The sequence below is a fragment of a genome, unplaced genomic scaffold (genome assembly GCF_019419815.1).
Source record: "Pyrus x bretschneideri cultivar Hongxiangsu unplaced genomic scaffold, Pyrus_bretschneideri_v1 Contig20, whole genome shotgun sequence".
Taxonomy (NCBI): domain Eukaryota; kingdom Viridiplantae; phylum Streptophyta; class Magnoliopsida; order Rosales; family Rosaceae; genus Pyrus; species Pyrus x bretschneideri.
Window position 1 is genome coordinate 2,588,908 of NW_025999502.1, and position 21,973 is coordinate 2,610,880.

The window sequence follows — 21,973 nt, forward strand, 5'->3', positions numbered from 1 at the left end:
TGAAGAAGGATTCAGAGAAAGACTTTAATTTAGTGGGTGAGTTCTAGGTTGGATGAGGTTGCAGATAATGCCATGTGGCGCACCATTATTGGTTAAAATTTGTTTACAAGGATTATGAACAGATAGTGACATGTGGCGTGATGAGATTGGTTAAAAATCTTATCATAAATCGATCCACACAGTTCTTACAATATTACAACACGTGAAGCTACATGATTGGTAAAAAAAACTTACCGAAAATCTATCTACAAAAATTGCAATTTCAAATAATGACATGTCCATAACGGAATTGATTAAAAATCTTATTCGAAATTAAACACAAAATTATCTTTTTATTAATATTTAAAAAAAAAAAATTTTAAATACCAATTGCATCATTTCTCTTTCGCTTCCTTCCTTTCTTCTCCGGTTAATTCCATTTTAATATCCTAGTCTCTTACGGCTTCGACCTCAAGAAAGGCCACAAAATAAAAAATAAAAAAATAAAACCTTACTTAGTAGGAATCCATTCTCAAACTACACATAGAGAAACCCATCCATAATTATTATTAGAGTCAATCAAATACAAGTTATATAACATTAGGCCTGGCAAACGAGTCATGTTCATGTCGTTTTTATGTAACACATGTTATCTTGACGGATTGTGTTGTGCCACACCCATTATCTTAACGGGTTCTTATTAGGTCAAGTCATTTTACCCAACAAGTAAAATGACCCGACCGGTTATTACCCATTAAGAAAAAATATTTTTTCCTAAAATTGTACATACCACATTACCCCATAAATATTACTTCTAAACATAAAAACACATATGTTGTTAAGTATTTCATACTCCAAAATAAGAGCATAATATAAAAGCATCACTACATTACTACAAAATACCAAATGTGCAAGGATATGCAAAATGAAGGAGTTTTTCTATTCAAGGTTGTGAAGCCTTTGCTCAGAAGTTAAAACCTTGCCAATGAAACCCAAAGCTTGCATGTTGTTCTTTTTACAAATCCTTCAATTTTTATCGATCATCATGGCAAAATGGTATTAGAATTTTGGCTTGATCTATTATCTTCAAGAGTTATATTGATGATGTTTTCAGTAAGTGAAATTGGTACAAATCAGAATATTCTGTAAATAAAAATACGATCCACTAGATTGACTAGTTAAGCACACTAGTAAGCTAAAATAGATTCGTTAGTTAACCAAGCACAGATACTATAATCTAATCTAAGTTGCCGATAGCTGTCCTAGTCAGCAATTCCCCAATTTTTTATGTGTTATTATTGTGTCAAGTTAGCATAACTATGTGCACATATCTATTAACAAGTTAAGGGATACGTGTAGCATGTACATATAGGTGAGATATGTGGCAAGTAATAAATGAGTTTTAACACAAGAAGTTTTTGGCCGGAAAACCCATCTCTGGGTTAAAAAACTGAGGACTCTCTGCTGAGTCCAATCCACTAGTGCAAATAAGGTTCTTACAAAGTACAAATAAGGTTCTTACAAAGTACCACAACAAGCTCAATTCCTAGATCTAATCTACGGAGCAACTTTACCTTTAAGCAACCTTACTTTGCACAAGACGAAGATCCATTCGGTCTTCATGAGGAGACAACTCCTACCTTGAACTCTTCTCCTTGTGGCACTAAAACCAACTCAATCAATGCAAATGATATTATGATGATCATAATATGAAATTTGGATTTAATGACCAGGCAATTTCTCCAGTCAAACAGTTGAAAGAAAAAACTGACGTGAATAAAAAAAAGGGTCAATAAACAGATTTGAAACTTGAAGAACTTGACCACGAATTTAATGCAAAACCATGAAGATAATGTAACCCTATTATGCAATGATTGGGTGTTAAAATGCATGAAGATGGTTTTTACAATTAGGGTTTCTTAAATGAAGAGGAAGGAGGAAGTTGAAGCTTTATGCTTTCTCTCTCTCTCTCTCTCTCTCTCTCTCTCTCTCTCTCTCTATAAAAAAATGAATCTGAAAACTGCAAAAAAGAAAAGGAACCAGCTAGGGACCTTAACCCCAAAAGCTTTTGTTTGTTTTTCAACCAATAGGGACACATGTCGGACTTCAAAATGATTTGAAAAGATCAAGGGTGAGAGAAAAAAAAAACATTTGCAAAAAGGTGTTAGTCAGTCTATGTGGGAAGGTCTTAAATTATGTGCCTAGCTAGCTGGAAAGCAGCGAACAATTTTGACGAGACAACAATACTGGTTAGAATGAAACAGGAATATTTAGACATGAAATGCATATGTATGACCAAACTTTACTTGAGATGATGTGCCACAACCTAGAACACTTGTCTCCAGCAACTTAAGGGAATTCTAAAAACTAGTTAGAGCAAGTGTGGTACAATTACAATATTGACAAGGAAGGTCAAACATATAAGTCTAGACTTCATAGTACGGCTTTCCACATCAGAACTCTCTTGTGCATAAACTAAGTATAGAAAAACCAAACATTATAAATCATTCAAATTATGAGAAGTTTATAAAAAATAATTATGAAAATAAATAAAATAATAGTACTATACCATATAAAAATATGTTACCTCATTTTCCAAAGAGCCAATTTTGTGTGCACAACAAAACTTGAACTGTTTCTGGCAACAATGGACTACAATATTGATCTAGTACTCTACTCCCAATACTAAATGCAGATTATGACGCAACAGTTGAGATGTGAATTGTTAACACATCTCGTGCTAACTGAGAAAGTATCGGATAATCCATTTGCCACCAAGAAAGAACATCTATGTCTACTTTTCTATCTATTCTTTTATCTTCCAAATACTTTTGCAATTCACTTTTTCCAAACGAACTTGAACCACTGTAATTATTGTCAAAATTCTACATCATAAAAAATAATGAGAAAAACATAATAAGAATCATGCATCATGCCAATTTCAAATATACTATCAACACTTTTTATAGTACTATATATAGTTAAATATAAAAGTGAGATTAATCTCACAAAAAGTAAGATTAATCTCACAAAAAGTGAGATTTAATCCAACTGCTGTTAAATATTTTTCTTATTGTGTAATGGTTTACACATGTGTATACCTGGACCGACCCGTTTATGCAAAAGGATTCCCATTTTTTTTTTCAAAAAATGGGGATTAGGTGTGGGGCTCACTCCACATCGAACTTCGACGATCCGACAGTCTATTTTGTAAGTCTCGATTCATAAATCATCCTTACAAAAATTCAATTCAATTCGAAACCATTTGCCTATTTAATTATCAAATAAAATTTCATTGTTACTTATATAACAAAATATTTGTTAATTTCTTTGAACCCAATTAGATGTCTTCAACATTTCCGATTTCGCTAATATTTTGCAAGGATAATCTATGAGATGCAACTTGAAAAATAGAAGGTTTGGATCGTTAAAGTTCGATGTAGTGTGGACCCCACAACTAATCCCTATTTTTATAAAAAAAAAAAATGGAGATCTCTTCCCTTAAAGATTTCCTACACACACACACACACACATTGTACAGTTTATATAGATATCGAATTGATTATAACTAAATCAAAATGTATATGTAAATGAAGTTATAAACAGAATCATAACATGTATTACTAACTTGTTTCTTCGAAGATAAAGACTTGTAGTAACAATCTTCTAAGACAGAAGTACGCCCCAACTAGTGCAGTAGTTCGAGGACGTCTACCTTGCATGACACAACTACCTAATCCAAGTTCTTGCACTCGAAGTTGGATTCTTGGTGAAATGAAGTGTGTTTTTCAGTGAAAGAACATGAAATGAAAGTTTTCAATTGATGATTACGTTTATATTATATATAATGGCTTAACCCAACAGTTGGAACTATTAGATGCAGTTGTGACTTTTAAACAGTCACAACTGTTTGAATCGGTCTTATCCTTTCAAAAACAATCTTAATTCTTTTGGAAAAAATTGAATTGAACAACAAAATTGTAAAACCAACTGTTAAATATGGGGTGTGTAGCACACCCCATTTTACTTCTCACACACCCTTGATAATTTATGTCCGTTGATCTTCTTCAATTCATCCGATCTGACGGTCAAAAATTAAAAAAGTGTGTGAAAAATAAAATGGGGTGTGTGGATATCATACCCCTTTCCGAAACCCCAAGGCCAAACTTCCAACAGGTATCAATTACCCACCTTATTCTCAGTCCAGAAAGGCCACAGAGAATTGAACCTTAAAAACAAAAAATAGATATTTCAATAATTTGCCAAGTAAACCCACCTACTTGTTAAATCCCCTTCTTTTTCAAATTATTATAACCCAGAGAATTAATCAATTGATGGATTTTTCTTCTTGATAAATATATGGCTTTAATTACAGCTTAATATTGGCTTATGGTTGGTGGGGCAGTTGGATGGGGAAATCTGGGCAGACATGGGGAGCGGGCCGATGGTGGTGTGAATCAACCAGAAAGAAAGAAAGAAAAGAAAAAGAGGGAGCTTTGCAATTTTTTTTGGATAATGCTAGGGAAAATAAATTTTAGAAACTAAAAGACATGGGAATTGATGATTGATTTATTACTTAAGCGTTAATAAACGTGCTCATTCCTATTAGTGACACATTATTTAGTTTGCAAATTTTGTTTTCAAATTTAGTCTTCCTAGCATTACCTTTTTTTTGGGTAATGCTAGAGAAACTAAATTTATAGACAAAATTTTAGAAACTAAAAGACATGGAAGTATAGAATTATCAGAGAAACAGGCCGAAGGCCCACTTCCAACAACACCGATAATGTCTCCAACTTGGTAATTACCACATGCACAATCCGTCATGTGTGGAGTTTTATCACAAAAGGCCTTGATATTAGTTGGAGTGAGATTATAATATTTAAACTATTATTTTCTTAGAGATATGGTCGATGTGAGATATCCCTCACGTAGAACCCAATTGGTGGGTCACACGTGGGAGATCCACATATTGACAACCATGTGGAGTCAAGGGGACTCACCTTACATGCAGGGCCAAGGGACATACCATCATTATGCAAAGCCAAGGGGACTCACCCATCACATGGAAGTACGGGCTCACTCTTTGGCTCTAATATCATATAGAATTATCAGAGAGATGGGCCGAAGGCCCACTTCCAACAACACCAATATTATATCTAACTTGATAATTACCACCTGCACAATCCGTCAGGTGTGGGATTTTATCACAAAAGGCCTCGGTATTAGTTGGAGTGGGATTATGATATTTAAACTCTTCTTTTCTTAGAGATACAGTCAATGTGGGATACTTCAACAGGAAGTTGATGATTGGTTTATTACTTAAAACGCTAATAAACATGCTCATTCCTATTGGTGATACATCATTTAGTTTGCAAATTTTGTTTCTAAATTTAGTCTCCCTAGCATTACCCTTTTATTAGTAGGATTCTCTCCTTTCTTGTTACCATTCCCTTCCCTCCCCTCCTCTCTCTTTCTTTTTTGTCTTTTTCTCTATATAAAAAATTCAAAACAAGATATTGACGTGGTTAATCTTAACCATTTAAATAGGAGAGGCGGTAAGAAAAGAGAGATTAGGAAGAGAGAGAATCATACTTCCTCTTTTTTTTATTCACATGGAATATTTTAGCAATAAGTGGATCCCATTTCATAGCACATCAGTATTTTAATGAAATGTCGTTATGGGAGTCAATTTTAATGAAACTGATGGCGTTATGCGAGTCATTGTGCGACAAGATTTGATTTTCAAAGTGTTAAAAGTGAGAAAATGTAAGTTTCATGGAGCAAATTGGGAATGAAATTGAGTTTTAAAGTGTAGTGTCGTAAATAAGTGTTTTCACTCTCACAAGTAAACTTATGTTAGAATGCATGAATAATTCGTTAGTGTAGTTGTGAAGTGATTGCTATTATTGGATGGGTCAGAGCCCTGGATTGTGTTGAATTTTCTTTTTCATAAATAAAATGATTTTGAAAATATCTTATTTTTAGGGGTTATGGTGTTGGATTTTTTTGTAGAAATCGATTGGACGTGCGTAACTGGAATTAAGGTTAAAGATAGATCAAACTAGCAAGGGGCGGCGGGATCCTCAAGATTCTGAAGGTTTTAGGGGAAACTTGAGGTGGTTCTTGAAGTTCTCATGGCGCTTAATATAGCAAACATTAGTTGTTACATACTCTTATCACTCATAAACTACTTGCTCTTCATGATGTCATTTGTGAATATGTGTTGTAAGGTGATATGTCTTATTCATATCACATATAGTCTACCTTTAATAACAACAAACACTGCAAGGTGTTATAAAGTAAATTGAGTTTTTCTTTAAAGCATTGAGTTTGATGTACTTTTTCCAAAGTGTGATATTATCATGGGTTTACATATGAAAAACCATAGTAATTTCGTTCTAAAATATTTTTAGTTTTATGTTTATCCAAAAACTTGAGCCAGATAAGGGGGACTGAACATCTAGGTACAATTTTTCGGTAATGTGATGGTTAAAAAAATTTCCTCTTCATCTGAGTAAAAAACACATGACCCAATAATTTGGTCTAATGGCAACGTACGTCCACTTTATACTTGAGTAGCGTCATGAGTTTAAATCTACTGGACAACATTTTAATCAAAGAAAAGAAAAAGATTATTAAAAATTACACCATAATAACTTTTTTATTTAGTAGAATCCAAGGAATTAAGATTAACAACCCTCACAAGCTATATTACATTCACAACAAAAGCAGCAACAAACCCACACTTAGATACACAATAGATTATAAAAGCCAAAGTTTCAGGGAGTTATTATGCAAAGTAAGATGGCAATCCCTCTAGATCAAAAGAGATCTCACACACCACAGTAGGCCTTGATAGAACGCAACAAATTCCTTGCCTCTGGTGTTCGACCGAAGTCAAGGAAACTGAAATGATCAAATGGCTTATACAATAAGGGATGTTTCTCATCAATTAGCTCTTCAGGTACTTGTATAATCCCATTTTTGAATGAGAACAGTCCTAGGGAGTATCTGGTTTTGTTCTCTTTCATGGTGACTTGATGTTCACAAGAGGGTACTCTGTCATTGCTCCATGCCTGCCAAGTGAAAACAAGAGAAAGGAAAAGTTCATTGAGGCATATCTTTGGGATTGAAAAGATTTATATTTGCACAACGTTCTAATGTTATTTCTTCCCACTTGTCTCATATTTGACTTTCTTGGATGACGAGTTCAATACCTAATTATGTATGACTCGTTGTAAAATTTATATATGTACTAATATATCAATTTTCCAGTTCATAAATCAAACCAACAAACAAAAAATAAAACCTTTATCAATCACACTTTTAACTGCTTGAAATTAAGAAAGTGACCTACCATGAATGCATCGCCTGCCATGATTAGAAAAGATGAAGGTGAAGGCTGCACATCAATCCACTGACCATCCTTTGTTCCAATCTGCAAACCATTCACCTGATCTTGATTCAGTATGGATATGAAGGACTTGTCTGTGTGAGGAAGCATTCCCACATTGGTTTCATTCGCTTGTTGTGTTCTGTACTTATACCATCTAAGCTGGTATGTAGTTGATTCCATGTGAGAGTCATAAAGCCTCTGCACACCGTACATATCAAAAACCATTCTTGTCACCATTTGACTCAATTCTGCTACCAGCTTTGAGAAGGAATGAGCAGTTTCACTAATCAAAAGAATACAGAATAAAACCATATTAGGCATAATATATATTAGAAAAATATATGTATGCGGGATTCTTTTCCTCCAATCTCAGTCAACGTAAATGCTTATGCTGGCAAATTTGATTAGGTTAGTTTTTTCTTTAGTCAAATAAAACAAACATTTGTTCGGAATATAAATAATATATGTATATATTGAAAAAAGTAATTTAGAGTGAGTATTGATTCATCAAAATATACCAAAAATGGTCATTTCCTTGAGGCCACATGGTGCTTGTGAAACCTTGAGCTCCTTCAACAGTTGTTGGATTAGCAATCGCCAAGGATTCGTAGAGAGGAATGAATGAATATTGTCCAAGATAGCTGTGTAAATGCCTATCACTGGTCTTTTGCTTTTTAGTTTCTAATGGAAGACCAAATAGATCTTCCATCGCAGTAAACATGGAATTGTGAAGTTCCAGAGGAACTTTATGGTAAATAGCTTCGAAGCAGCCATACTCTTCTAGCGCATCCTTGATTACTTTGCATGCCAAGAGCCATGCATCTGTACCGGGCTTCAAGTTTTCATCGGATAAATCTACAACAGGAAGCGTAGGCTGAGTTTCTGAAGCCATGTCTAGTGAAATCTCTCTTAATCAACTCGGTATTGCGAGCTTGTTCAGGGAACTACTTATGCAGTGATATTTAATAGCTATAGTCATCAAGAATGTCAGGTGGCAGTTGTATGTGGTGACAAATGTTATTAGTACAAGAGGTAGCTTACAGAGTAAGCTTAGTGGTTATTAGTCGTAGTTAATTGTACGGTTCGAAGAGGAATTAATGAGAATTAGCAATTCTTTAGAGAAATCTCTCTCTCTCTCTCTCTCTCTCTCTCTCTCTCTCTCTTGTACTAAATTGTTCTTGATCTTTCTGTAAGCTTCTAAGTTGATTATGATGGTATGTAGAGCTTGCGATTTACTTGTGGATTGTAGAGTTCTTGATTGACGGGCACTTGATTTCGTTGCGGGTTGTAAGGTTTCTTGACGGGCACTTGATTTCGTTGCGGGTTGTAAGGTTTCTTGGATCTTGATCTTTGTTCTTAAGCTGTTAATTTCTTGGTTGTTTTCTAGTGAAAATTTGGCATATGTTCTGTTTCTGTTGATATTTGGGTAGTTCTTGCATTTTTTTTTTTTTTTTTTTTTTTTTTTGCGACAGTCGGTGATTTCGGATCTGCAATTTTCAATTCTTTAGGGTTTCTTTGTACTTGTTGTTGCTAAGGCCGATGCCATAGTAGTGATTGATTGTTGATAATATAAGTAAAGGCCGATGCCATATAAGTGAAAGTCAATACCATATTAGTGAAGGCCAATGCCAAGATTTGTGGTGAAATTTGTTTAGTGTTCTTGATATATTTATGAAGGCCAATTGCCCAAATATATTGTTTCCATGTTGATTGCTAAAGATCTGTGCTTGTTCTTGATAATTCAGTATGACTAATTCTCAAATCAAGATTGAAGGAATTTTGGGGATGTTAACAATTAGGCTAGGAGATACAAATTAGTCCAAATGGGCATATCAGTTCAGGTCAATACTCAGGGGTTATAAGTTGTTTGACCATTTTGATGGAACTTTAGTTTGTCCTCCCAAATTTGTTATCAATACTGATATAGGCATTACAAAAGAAATTACAGTGGCTTTTTAGGAATGGGAACAAATTGATTTGGCACTACTTAGTCTTTTCAATGCTACTTTGATAGATGATGTTATTGATCATGTACTTGGTTGTACAACTGCTCATGCTGCTTGGTCAGTTCTTGAGGATCAATATGCTACTGTGTCTAAATCGAGGATTAATATGTTCAAAATTGGGTTTCAGACTTTACAAAAAGGAACCAATTATATTGACAAGTTTCTTTCTTGGCTTAAATCTATCAAAGATCAACTCATTGCTGCTGGAGAGGCAATATCTGATAATGATTTGATCATTGCAGCCTTGGCTGGTTTACCAAGAGAGTATGCAATAATTAGAACAATTATTGTTGCTAGGGAGACATCTATTTCTCTAAAAGAATTTCGTGCTCAGCTTCTTAACACTGAAAGGGATATTAACGGTATGGAACATACTCTTTCTCACTCTATGGCAGCTCTTTACATGCAAGGTTCTTCTTCTACATCTGGAGGCAGTTCAGTTGTTCATCCCAATCTCATCCTAATGATGGGTTGTCTTTAGCTACTGTTGGCACAATTTCCCTAGTTCTTCTCATCCTAATTCCATGCCTCCTCAATTTCCATTACCTTCACCAAATCCATCTCAGTAATCATCTTCTTATGGATATGGTTTTGGTTACACTGGTAATGCCTCTTTTACTTATAATTATGGTCCTAGGCCTTCTAATACTTAGAGAAATAACTTTGGAGGATAGCAAAGAGGTGGTTACAAGTATTACAACAAAGGCAGAAATTAGAATTTTAAAAACCGACAAAGAGGATGGCAGTCTTGGTCTGGTAACACAGACACTAGATTCAATATGCAACCTGAATGTTAGATATGTCAGAAAAGAGGTAATACAGCTCCCAACTATTATCACAGGAATCTAAGTTCAAATCAGGTTCATTTGCAGGAATGTCAAATATGTGGAAAACGTGGACACATTGCATTGGATTATTATCATCACGGGAATTTTGCTTATCAGGTTGCACCTCCTCCTCTTTCACTACAAGTTCATCAAGAGTTTCCTTATCCATCATCTTCTACTTCTTCCTGGTTCTTCTTAGCCTAGTGCATCTCTTCATGCTATGCAAGCTTAGCATGTGAATTCTTCTTTTCCTAATGATGCTTGGGTGGTTGACACCGTGGCTTCGTATTACATGACCTCTGATGTTCATAATCTTACACAAGCTACTCATTTTGAAGGTTCTGACATGATTAAAATGGGCAATGGTCAAGGTTTTCCTATAAAGCACATTGGTTCTACTTTACAACACACTCCTTCACATACATTGAAATTAACTAATGTTTTACATGTTCCTCAAATTACTGAGGATTTGTTGTCTGTCAAACAATTATGTAAGGATAGTAAGTGTTGGTTTATATGTGATGATGTGTGGTTTTATGTGCAAGACAAAGTAACAAAGGAGATCTTTTACAGAGGCAAGAGTAAGCCACATGAGTTGTTTCAGATTCCAATTGCAAGACCTATGAATTCTTTAGTGCAGATCAATACAGTTTCAGCATATCTTGGGCAATATATCAAGTCTTCACTGTGGCATCAAAGGTTGGGCCATCCTACCAACGAAGTCTTGTCTTCTATTTTGAATAAGTCTTAGATATCTCATGTAATTGCTAACATACATAAAATGTGTTCTCATTGTATTCAAGGAAAAATGTCTAGGCTTTCATTTCCTACTGAGTCTGTTAAGTGTTTGTTACCTTTTGAGAAAATACAGTCTGACATATGGGGGCCTTCTCCAATCAAATCCATTGAAGGGTATAAATATTATGTAACCTTTGTGGATGGTTGTACCAAATTCATTTGGATTTTTCCTTTATGCAATAAATCAGATGTTTTTCAAGTATTTGTGCAGTTTTATAATTTTGTAACTGTTCAGTTTGGTGTTGTTATTAAGTGTATTCAATCCGATGGAGGTGGTGAATATCTTAGTCGACAGTTTAAGAATTTTTTTGGTTTCCAAAGGCATGGTACATCAAATTTCTTGTCCTTATACCCCATAACATAATGGGTTTGTTGAACGAAGGCATAGGCATATTGTGGAAACAGCAATTACTTTGCTTACTGCAGCAGGGTTGTCTCAGTCCTTTTGGTTTCATGCTTATGCTCATGCTGTGTATTTGATTAATCGGTTACCTACTAAATCCTTACATATGGATTCTCCTTTTTCTACTTTGTATCACAAGCCACCTCAGCTGCAATATTTAAGAGTTTTTGGGACTACTATTTTTTCTTATCTCAGACCTTATAACAATAATAAGCTTCAGCCAAGGTCCAGTTTATGCACTTTTCTTGGCTATTCAATTGGATATAAGGGTTGTATTTGCTATAATATTCAGACTCACAAATTACTGATTTCTAGACATGTTGTGCATGATGAGACCATTTTTCCAACCACAATGATGCAGTGTACTCCATCTTAGTTATCTTCAGGGGTTTCTAACTCTCCAGTGTCTTCCCGTATAATGGTTACTCTTCCAGTTTCTGTTTCTCAAGTACATCAGACAAATACAATACCGGTATCACACAGTGACACAAGAATGCCAGGTGGTTCATCATAGTTAGTTTATAATTCTTCAAGTCCAACTATTAGTACTGCTCTTTCGGAATCTGAAACATCATCTTCAACAACTCATGGTAGTGCTATTCTTCTTACTTTGGATCAATCATCTTTGTTACCTGTCCATCATCCTGCACAACTTCAGGTATTACTTCCTATTTCTTCATCACGTATTCTTCCCACCAATGTGTCTACTGATACCTCTCTAATTCAAACAAGATTGAAAATTGGTGCCATATCTAGGCAGGATTATTCTGCATATTTGGCTTCTTTTCCAAAATTAAAGTCATTGCAGCTAGACTCAGAATCTTGTTCTTTTGCTGGTTATTCATTTCTAGCCCAAGTCATTGATATTGATGAACCAAAGAACTTCAAGATTGCCTCTTCTGATAGTCATTGGCAGCAGGCTATGCAGGAAGTGTATGATGCTTTACAATCTCAAGGGACTTAGATTTTGGTTCCACCTCCTGTTCATCGATCTGTTGTTGGATGTAAATGGGTTTACAAACTCAAGAAGAATTTTGATGGTAGTATTGCTCACTATAAAGCAAGATTGGTGGCTCAAAGTTTTACACAGGAACATAGCATTGACTATTCTGAAACGTTCCGTCCGATTGTAGCATTGACTATTCTGAAACGTTCCGTCCGATTGTACGGCATTCCACAGTAAAGCATATTCTAGCCTTAGCTACAAGACATAAATGGAAACTTAGACAACTAGACATTAAAAATGCCTTTCTTCATAGTGATTTACAAGATGAGGTCTATGTGCAGTAGCCTAAAGGGTTTGTTTGTTTTGAGAATCCTTCTTATGTTTGCAGACTTGTTAAGTTTTTGTATGGGCTCAAGCAAACTCCTTGAGCTTGGCATTCCAAATTCACAGGAGTTCTACCATCCTTGGGGTTTGTTTCTTCATGATCTGATACTAGCTTGTTTGTCAAGCATGATGGTATGCATGTGGTCATTTTATTGTTATACGTAGATGACATTATAATGACCGGTTCTGATGATACTCAAGTTCAACAAGTCATTGATAGTCTCGCAGAAATTTTTGAATTGAAAGATATGGGTCCTTTGACTTATTTCTTAGGGCTGCAAATTCAATACAAAAAAATGGTGATTTGTTTGTTCATCAATCAAAGTACACTAAGGAGCTTCTTAAGAAGGTTGGGATGGAATCTTGTAAACCTTCACCAACAACATCAAAACAACATACTCAATTGCTTGCTTCTGAAGGCATTTCTCTCTCGGACTCAACTTTTTATTGTAGTATAGTGGGTGCTTTGCAGTATCTCACTTTTATGCGACCTAATATAGCACATTCGGTGAGCATTGTTTGTCAATATATGCAGAATCCAACTGATCTTCATATGCACTTGGTCAAGTGAATTCTACAATATCTTCAAGGGACTCTGCACTGTGGGTTAACATACAAAGCTACTTCTGATGTTAGCTTATCTGCCTATTTTGATTCAGATTGGGTTGCCGACATCAACACCCACAGGTCCATTACAGGTTATGTAGTTTATTTGGGTTCCAACCCTATTTCTTGGCAATCCAAGAAACAATCATCTGTTTCTCGGAGTTCCACTGAGGCTGAATATAAGACCCTTGCACACTGTGCTGCTGATGTTTGGCGGATTCAAAATATGCTACGAGATCTTCATGTTTATCTTCCCTTTGCTCTTGTTCTTAATTGTGATAACATTTCAGCCTTGGCACTCAGTACTAATCCGATTTTTCCACTCTCATATCAAACATCTTGATACTAACTTTCATTTCGTTCGCGAAAAAGTACAAAAGGGTGATTTGCTGGTTCAATATGTCTGTACCATAGATCAAATAGCTGATATTCTTACCAAGGGACTTCATTGTCCTATTTTTGTTCGGCATTGTATCAATCTTAACCTTGGAACCCCAGGTTAAGCTTAAGAGGGGTAATAGCTATAATTATCAAGAGTGCCAGGTGGTAATTGTATGTGGTGACAGATGTTTTTAGTACAAGAGGTAGCTTACAGAGTACGCTTAGTGGTTATTAGTCGTAGTTACTATAAATAGCTAATTGTATGGTTTGAAGAGGAATTAATGAGAACTAGCAATTCTTTACATAAATCTCTCTCTCTCTCTCTCTCTCTCTCTCTCTCTCTCTCGTACTAAATTGTTCTTGATCTTCCTGTAAGCTTCTAAGTTGATTATGAATATTTTGGTCACTTATCTATACTTCTATCTATACTATTAAGACAACCCTCCTTGTCAACTTTTTTCTCTTTGTTTCTTATTTTGCCCTCACTTTTGATACATAATATTTACATAAGGAGGACAAAATAGTAAATTATGTAATATTAAAAAAAATATGTACTTATTAAGAGAAATTGCTCACACACATAAATGTGTACTCTCTGCTAGTTTATAGAAATGTCATTGATGCAATTATGTCATAATAAGACAATTTGAATATATGTGGACAAATACTTAACAACAAAAATGATGATTAAATTAACACTACTACAAAATTAGCGTATTGTGTTGGAGACTGATGGCGATTTAATATCATATGTTTTTATCGCATAAGATATTTTTCCAACAAGTGGTTTAGGTAGTGTCAAAGCAAAACTATCGTTTATAGTAGACATAAATAGTTTATTTTTTAAATATTGTTTAACCAATCTTGGAGAATATAAAGTGAATCATGACGTTTATTCATTGGCGTTTATTTTATTATTTTCAAATTTAGAGTTTTATTTTCTTTTTGCTTCACAACTTTTTTAAGACATTTTTTTTTTCTTTCTGTTAAGCGTTCTTTGTGATACACACACACACACACTATGTTTATAGATGTGTGTGCGTATATGTACGTCTGTTGTGCATGCAAATCACGTTTTTAAGTTTAACAGTGCAAATTCTAGGGTTTTGACATATGGGGGTTCAGGAATTGTTAGTAATTTTAAGGTATGTGTAGGATATTCATAAACCAAACATATTTAACCAAGAAGTGGATTGGGCATATTCATAAAACCAATGCATGAAAGGCAAGTTTTTGAACTAAAGTTTGGTACTTTCTCATATGTAAAGATTTCCAATCAGAACCATAAATTTGGTTTAAGAAAAGAGATTCAACAATCTACTTGAGTGCTCACAAGCTATTTTTGTAATCTTTACGAACATATTTGATGAATTTGGATTGTGTCATTATCTTTTTCTCTTAATGTAATTTTTTATATTATTTATTTTAAAAAATGTCAGATAAGAGAGCATTGGCATTGGATAAGGGAAATAGCATTATTGTCAGATAAGGGAGCTATGGCGTCGGATTTAATGCATAATCAAGATTAGATAAGTATAATTTGATAATCGTTTGTTGTTTTTTAATTTGTTTTTACTATAGTTATATTTTTTTCGAGGGTGCATTTAAATTGCCGGAAGTAATTGTTTATTTCTGAAGGCGACACCGAGGGCAACAAGTGTGTTGTACCTATGAACAGATCGATGGGGGTGGCAAAATAGTTTTCTATTTGGGTTATGTAGTAGCACTCAATTATATGCTAATCCAACATATTTCAATTATTTTTATGTATAATGATTTCAAAATCTTTATAAACATATGATATATCAATAATGTAAGGGGCTAACAGGATGCAAAGACTACCAGAAATTACCAATTGCCAATGAAAGTTTGCCCAACAAATAGTATTTAGTCGGGTAAAGTTACTTTGCCATATAGAATAAAACAATTTGTCGCGCAAAAGTTGTCAACATTTTGATTTTTTTGGCGACAAAACATTTCAAATGGCAAAGTTTTCACACCAAGGGTAAAAAATTGGCGTGTATCATGCCACCTTTTGTGTGACGAACATTTCAAGTTTCGTCGAGCAAATTGAAATATGTCATTGGGCAAAAATGAGGAACATTTTCTCATATTCAATTCCTTCGATAATTTTAATAGTCTGCAAAATTAATTTCAACAATCTAATTGTCAATGTAGTTGGTATATACTCTAAGATGGCATATGCTAAAAAAAAGCCCAAATACAAGTTTCCAAGACTAGGTAATGGGACTAAATCCTTCGACAGTTAGAAACATATCATCATGATTTAACGGTTATTTTAGCTTCGTTTTAATGATTTTTTGCAACTACACTCCTCGACCCTAGAAGAATACAATGAATGAATTGATCATTAATTTAAAGTATTTACACTAGTGGTTACCACAAAATCTTACATTCTACTTAATAGAAGTATAGAATAAACTCTTAAGTGTTTGTTGAATCTATTGTTTTGATGGGATATGTAATCTACGAAATAAATTTCAACGACCCAACCGTCACATTTTTTTTTAATATAGTATGAGATCGCATGCACCAAAAATCACCTAAAACAAACTTTCATGGATTAGACAATGGAACAAAATTCTTTGATGGTTAGAAACATATCATCACCATTTAACGGTTATTTTAGCTCTGATTTTGATAATTTTTTGCAACTACACTCCTTGACGCTAAAAAAATACGATGAACGAACTCAATCATCAATTTAAAATATTTACAGTAGTGGTTACCCCAAATTTTACGTTCTACTTAATAGAATTATATAATAAACTCTACGTTTTTGTTTAATCTATTGTTTAGATGGAATACACAGTCTATGAAACTAATTTCAATAATCCAACCATCACACTTTCTTTAGTATAGTATGAGATTGCATAGCCAAAAATCATGTAAAACAAACTTTTAGGATTAGATAATTGGATGAAAATCCTTCAAGGGTTAAAAATGTATCATCACGATTTAACAGTTATTTTAGCTCTGATTTTGATGAATTTTTGTAAGGATGCTAATTGAGAGTAAAACCACACACTGAATTGACCTGATCATCAAATTGGATGATCTTTCAACTGTTTAAAATAAATAAAATAATAGGAAAAAATTTGAATTTTTTTGATGAAATTTACAAAGTTCATCAGACAACAATACTAAATTTGTTGAGCAAACTTTCAAATTTTCCCCATTCCTTCTCAAAATATCATATTTTTTCCCTATAATAAAGTATTTGCCCAACGAAATATCATAAATTTTCTCGAGCAAAGCTATTTTTTCCCCATTTATTTTTGCCCAAAATTAAACCGGGTGGACATTTCAATGCAACTTTTGCCCGACAAATCAATTATCTCAAAATACACATGTCACAATTTTAAAACTTTGGCAACTTTTCGTGATATTTTATATCAGGCCGAGAGCCTTCTTCTTTTTCGTTGCGCCTTTGTTGATATATCTATGTGCTCTCTCTCGATGCCCTCAATATGCTATCTCTCTCTGCCCCAAAAGTATGTTTGCTCATCTCCTTGATTTATATAGTTGCATGTGTAAAATCTTGGGTTTTGATAGGAAATGGTGGAATTCAGGAAACGGTGAAATTTGGGAAATAGTGAAATTTGTGAATTTTGTAGGAAATGTTGAAAATTTGTAATTTTTTAGGAAATATTAGAAATTTGTACGTAGATAACATTTGTGTCACGCTCCGGACCCGGGATCAGTGGAAAATATGACCCTGCGCCCAGTGCACGAATAAAAGTAAAATAAAAATGAAAAATAGACTTTTCTTATAAAAATAACTGCAAAATCCTTATAGGTGTACAAAAAAAATTAAAAACTTAAATCTCTTCTATAACACAACATCAACTCATCTAACACCTGTCTTGCCAAATAGCTCATCTGAAAAATAATATGGTGATGGGTGAGTAACAACCATCGTCGTTTAGTGAGTAGAATATATAAAATGTAGTCAAGCGTACTGTTTTACTCACACTATAACATAATATAATTATATCAAAGTCTTTGTCACATATCATGCCATATCACATCGTCCCTTCACATGTTGATTATCCTTCATAACATGTAGCTCACCATGTGACCCCTAAATTGGTCAGTCTGCCCTAATGTCCTTGTGTGCCTTACATTTATCCCTCGGATAACCCAATAATAAAGTTCTCATGCTCCGTGAACAATCTCAAGTAATTCCACATAGATTGGATATATCTATTATAAACATTTACATGAAATAAAAACATGCTTGACTTGAAACTAGATTGAGATTTGTAAATAGAATAAATCCCACTATAGTTCGTGGTTTTCATGTATCGAAAATAAGAATTTTTAAACACATTACATAAACCACTCACCTCGATAATCCGAATTTTGACAAAATAACCCAATTAACATCTCTACAAACCTCAAACCCTAGCTCACTCTCTCTCTCTGTCTATATAAATATAAGAACTAAACCTATATATATATATAGTATAAGTACAGAACATGTTTGCATGCACTCGCATGTCAAACTCTCATAATTTCTTCATCTGCAAAGGCTTAACATGCATGCCTAGCAGGTAACCATACATCTCACTACACCCTCCAACCCGTGCACCGGTTGGTAAACCAAAGGAATGAAGTCCATATTTATAGGGAAAAGAGGCAGCTACCAATTAATTGATTGGACGGTGTGACAACACCTATTGGCTTACCCACCTAGTTGATGTAAGAGGTGTCAATTGCATGGAAAAAGTATAAGACACGTCCACCTAAATAGCTTCACAGTTTCTATGCAGAGTGCTCACTAAGCACTTGTATCTTCTCACAATTGGCCACTTGGAATGGTATGAATACCAGCTAACCACCTTGACAAACTTATCATGAATGCCATTCCACCAGTTAAACGAATGTAATTCTATTTGGTTACATACATAATTATGGTGGTAAGAATATCTAGGTTTAAAAAAATATTACAAAAATACGGGGTTTCACAATTTGTAATTTGTAGGAAATATTTGAAATTTTTAAATTTTTAGAAAATATTAGAAATTAGAAGGAAATACTAAAAATTTATAGGATATCTGTACTTTGCAATATTAGAAATTTCTAAGAGATATTAGAAATTTGTAAAGTAAGAGGGAATATTACTAATGTTTTGTAATTTTGTATGTATTTTTTGAAATAATGTCCTTCAATAAAATATTTAGGAATTACTGCGATTTATTAGAATTAAGTCAATTTTTGTAAATTAGTATTTCTTTATTGTGATTTTGTTCTACAGATGTCATTAGCTTCATCAGTCTGGGAGCCCCAATCTGCCTACGGTATTCATAACTGAAAACGGCCCAGCTCTATGCCAGCCCCGACACCCACTTATGACACTGTGGAGGCGATGCCGATTTGGCAGCAATGCCACCCCCCCCCCCCCCCCCCCCCACAAAGGGAAACGGAGAACTCCTAGCCAGTGGTAGGAAGAAGATAAAAGCGTGAAGAATCTGTAGAAGCTTGTCCTCAAACAAAATCACCGCATAATGCAAGCCAAAATTGTGATTATTTACGACCCACGACATTGGCGGGTGAACCTCAAAGTCAACAACATGTTGTCTCTGTTGAGGTTCTCCAGCCCATGATGCATTGTCTTAAGTCTATTAGGAATAATAGACTTAGAAGATTTAGTGGTTTGCCCAATTGGTGTGGTTTTCCCAATTGGAAGGGTTTCCCAATTGAAGCTGTTTACCCAATTAAAGTTTGTTTACCGAATTGAAGTTTGATATTGAATTTAAATTGTTTTTGTTTACTGAATTTAAATTGTTTTCTCAATTGGATTAGTTTCTCAATTGGAGAAGGATTCATAATAGATTCCAATTAGGATTAGTAATTTTTACTGAAGAACACATTTATTATGTCTATATAAAGGGGATATTGCACTAGTTTTGAATTTGGAGCAAAACAATATTATGTATAGCAGTCAAGGGATTAGTGTGAGAGAACATTGTAAGGACAAAGTGTCTGCAAGAGAAAAGAAAAGAGATAAGAGCATTTCTTGTTCTTATTCTTGTTCTTTCAGATTTTTCATCAAGCTTAATTCTACAGACTTAGCATGATTATTTGATGTGCTCATTGTTGATATACCGATTTCAAGGGGTTTCGAATCTTGCTGCGGAAGGAGAGAGAGCTGCAATGGAGTGAACAAATTAAAAAATCGTTTGACTTGATCAAGTCCTTATAAGGAGGTTATATGCGAAGGGTAACTCGAACATTTCAAGTGCTAAAACGATCGTCTCAACAATTCGGTTTGCTCATATTGGCAAATAAATATTCGTTCTCCGATCATTTTTATCCAATTTCCCAAGTTTTTTTTTTTTTTTGCCGACTTGTTCTCTTTTATTGTTCTCTCAACCATATACCAAAAACGAAACAAAAAGATCAATGTCCCCATTTTTCTCTTGGTATCTTACTACCAATATGCTCTTTAAACTTTTAGCCAATTTTCTTTATGAACTATTATATACAGTGTCAAATTCTCGAAAAACCCTACCATCACGTTCATTCACATTCCATCAAATTTTCCGTCCAGAGAAGCTACATGACAGTCATTAAACTTTTTTTCTTTCCTATAGTTACTTTCAATGTAAAGTTGGATAAAGACCCTATTCGGTTTTTTTTTTTTATCATTTTCAAAAAGTGAGTTTAATTTTAAATTAATCAATAAAAAATATTTCATGTAAACGTAAAATATGCATCTTATTAAAAATTAAAAAAAAAAAACTATTATCTTTAGAGCCAAAACTGTGAAACAGAAATATATAATTTATTCATTCAAAAAACAAAAATTATCGAAAAAGACTTCAATTTAAATTTTCGCATTAGCATAGAAAATTTTAGGACGAACTTAGCTATCATTTCGTGGCTTCAGAAGATAATCCATGTAGACCGAAAATAATAATTCCCATCACTCGAAGGTTCAAAACAGTAATAATTCATCTCTTTCCACCTAAAATATTATGATCACAAGTATATTGTCATTGGTAGTTGATGCATATGTATGATTTAGATAAAATTTACCAATATCTATGACGTGATTAAATTGTTATTCTTCTCTCACATATGGAGATGTCTCTCTCTTCATCTGACTCGCAATATAGTAATTGTATTTGTTCTGTTTATTATGCTGCATTATTTAGATAGATTCAAACATTTTAATGTTTGTTCTTATATGGCACATCAATATCTATGACATGATTAAATCATTATTCTTCTCTCATATATGGAGATGTCTCTCTCTTCATCCGACTCGCAATATAGTAATTGTACTTGTTCTATTTATTATGATGCATTATTTAGATAGATTCAAACATTATAATGTTTGTTCTTATATGGCACATCAATATCTCGGACATGATTAAATCATTATTCTTCTCTTATATATGGAGATGTCTCTCTCTTCATCTAACTCGCGATTTAGTAAATATATTTGTTCTATTTATTATGCTGCATTATTTTGATAGATAACATTATAATGTTTGCTCTTATATGGCACATCAATTTGGTAAAAACTCAAATTGCTAAGGCCACGGATTTGCTACCCCTCAACAAACTGTTTTCTTTATGTCTTCCATAATGTTATTTCGACACATGTCGTTCAACTTAATCAATACTTAATATTGTTAAATTTTATTATTTTGTGTTAAAAAGCAAATAAACAAACTCCAAACTCCAAAGCTCTCCACCACCAAATCAGTCGCAACAACCACTTTTCTCGTCGCCGCCGCCGACAAGCCTCCACTCTCTCCTATGTCTCTCCAACCTCGTCAATAGAAAAAGGAACGTTTATATTCAATTGGATTCCAACTGTCGACTATTTGCATCAGAGACAATTCGATTCATCGACTCCGATTTAGTACCATTGATTTAATTTCTTCATTCTGATTCAGTTTGATTAGATTCTTTTACTACGGTTCAATTTGATTCATTGCCCGTTAATTACTAAAATAGAAGAAATCAGTGCGTATTCCCACCAACGACAACCATGATACCTAATCTGGTGTAGGAGAAAAAAGAGGCCTGGCGTTGGTGAGATGGGGTGGTTGTTGTGGCTGATGTCGTGAATTGTGGCTAAGCAAGGAGGTTATCTATATCTATAGAATATCCATAAAGTGAGAGCAACAAAATGATGAAACATTCAAAATGTAAAGAATGTCCTCATTTACTAAAAGGACAACACAAAACTAATTACTTATAATA

At 34.0% G+C, this 21,973-nt stretch overlaps 1 protein-coding gene across 1 annotated transcript; it reads right to left on the bottom strand.

The window, feature by feature from the left end:
• Positions 1–6,614: 6,614 nt before the first annotated feature.
• LOC125477163 (probable 2-oxoglutarate-dependent dioxygenase AOP1) lies at positions 6,615–8,298 on the bottom strand. Its single transcript, XM_048584118.1, has 3 exons — positions 7,897–8,298; positions 7,340–7,661; positions 6,615–7,058 (listed from the first exon to the last, which is right to left on the bottom strand). The coding sequence occupies exons 1-3, from the start codon at positions 8,268–8,270 to the stop codon at positions 6,816–6,818; spliced, it is 939 nt and encodes a 312-aa protein (XP_048440075.1). The 5' UTR covers positions 8,271–8,298; the 3' UTR covers positions 6,615–6,815.
• Between the last annotated feature and the right edge of the window lie 13,675 nt (positions 8,299–21,973).

Coding starts and splice junctions, on each gene's coding strand:
- LOC125477163 (XM_048584118.1), bottom strand. CDS start 8,270: ATGGCTTCAGAAACTCAGCCTACGCTTCCTGTTGTAGATTTATCCGAT. Junction 7,662..7,896: donor CAAGGAAATGACCATTTTTG/GTATATTTTGAT, acceptor TCTTTTGATTAG/TGAAACTGCTCATTCCTTCT. Junction 7,059..7,339: donor TGGCAGGCGATGCATTCATG/GTAGGTCACTTT, acceptor TTCACTTGGCAG/GCATGGAGCAATGACAGAGT.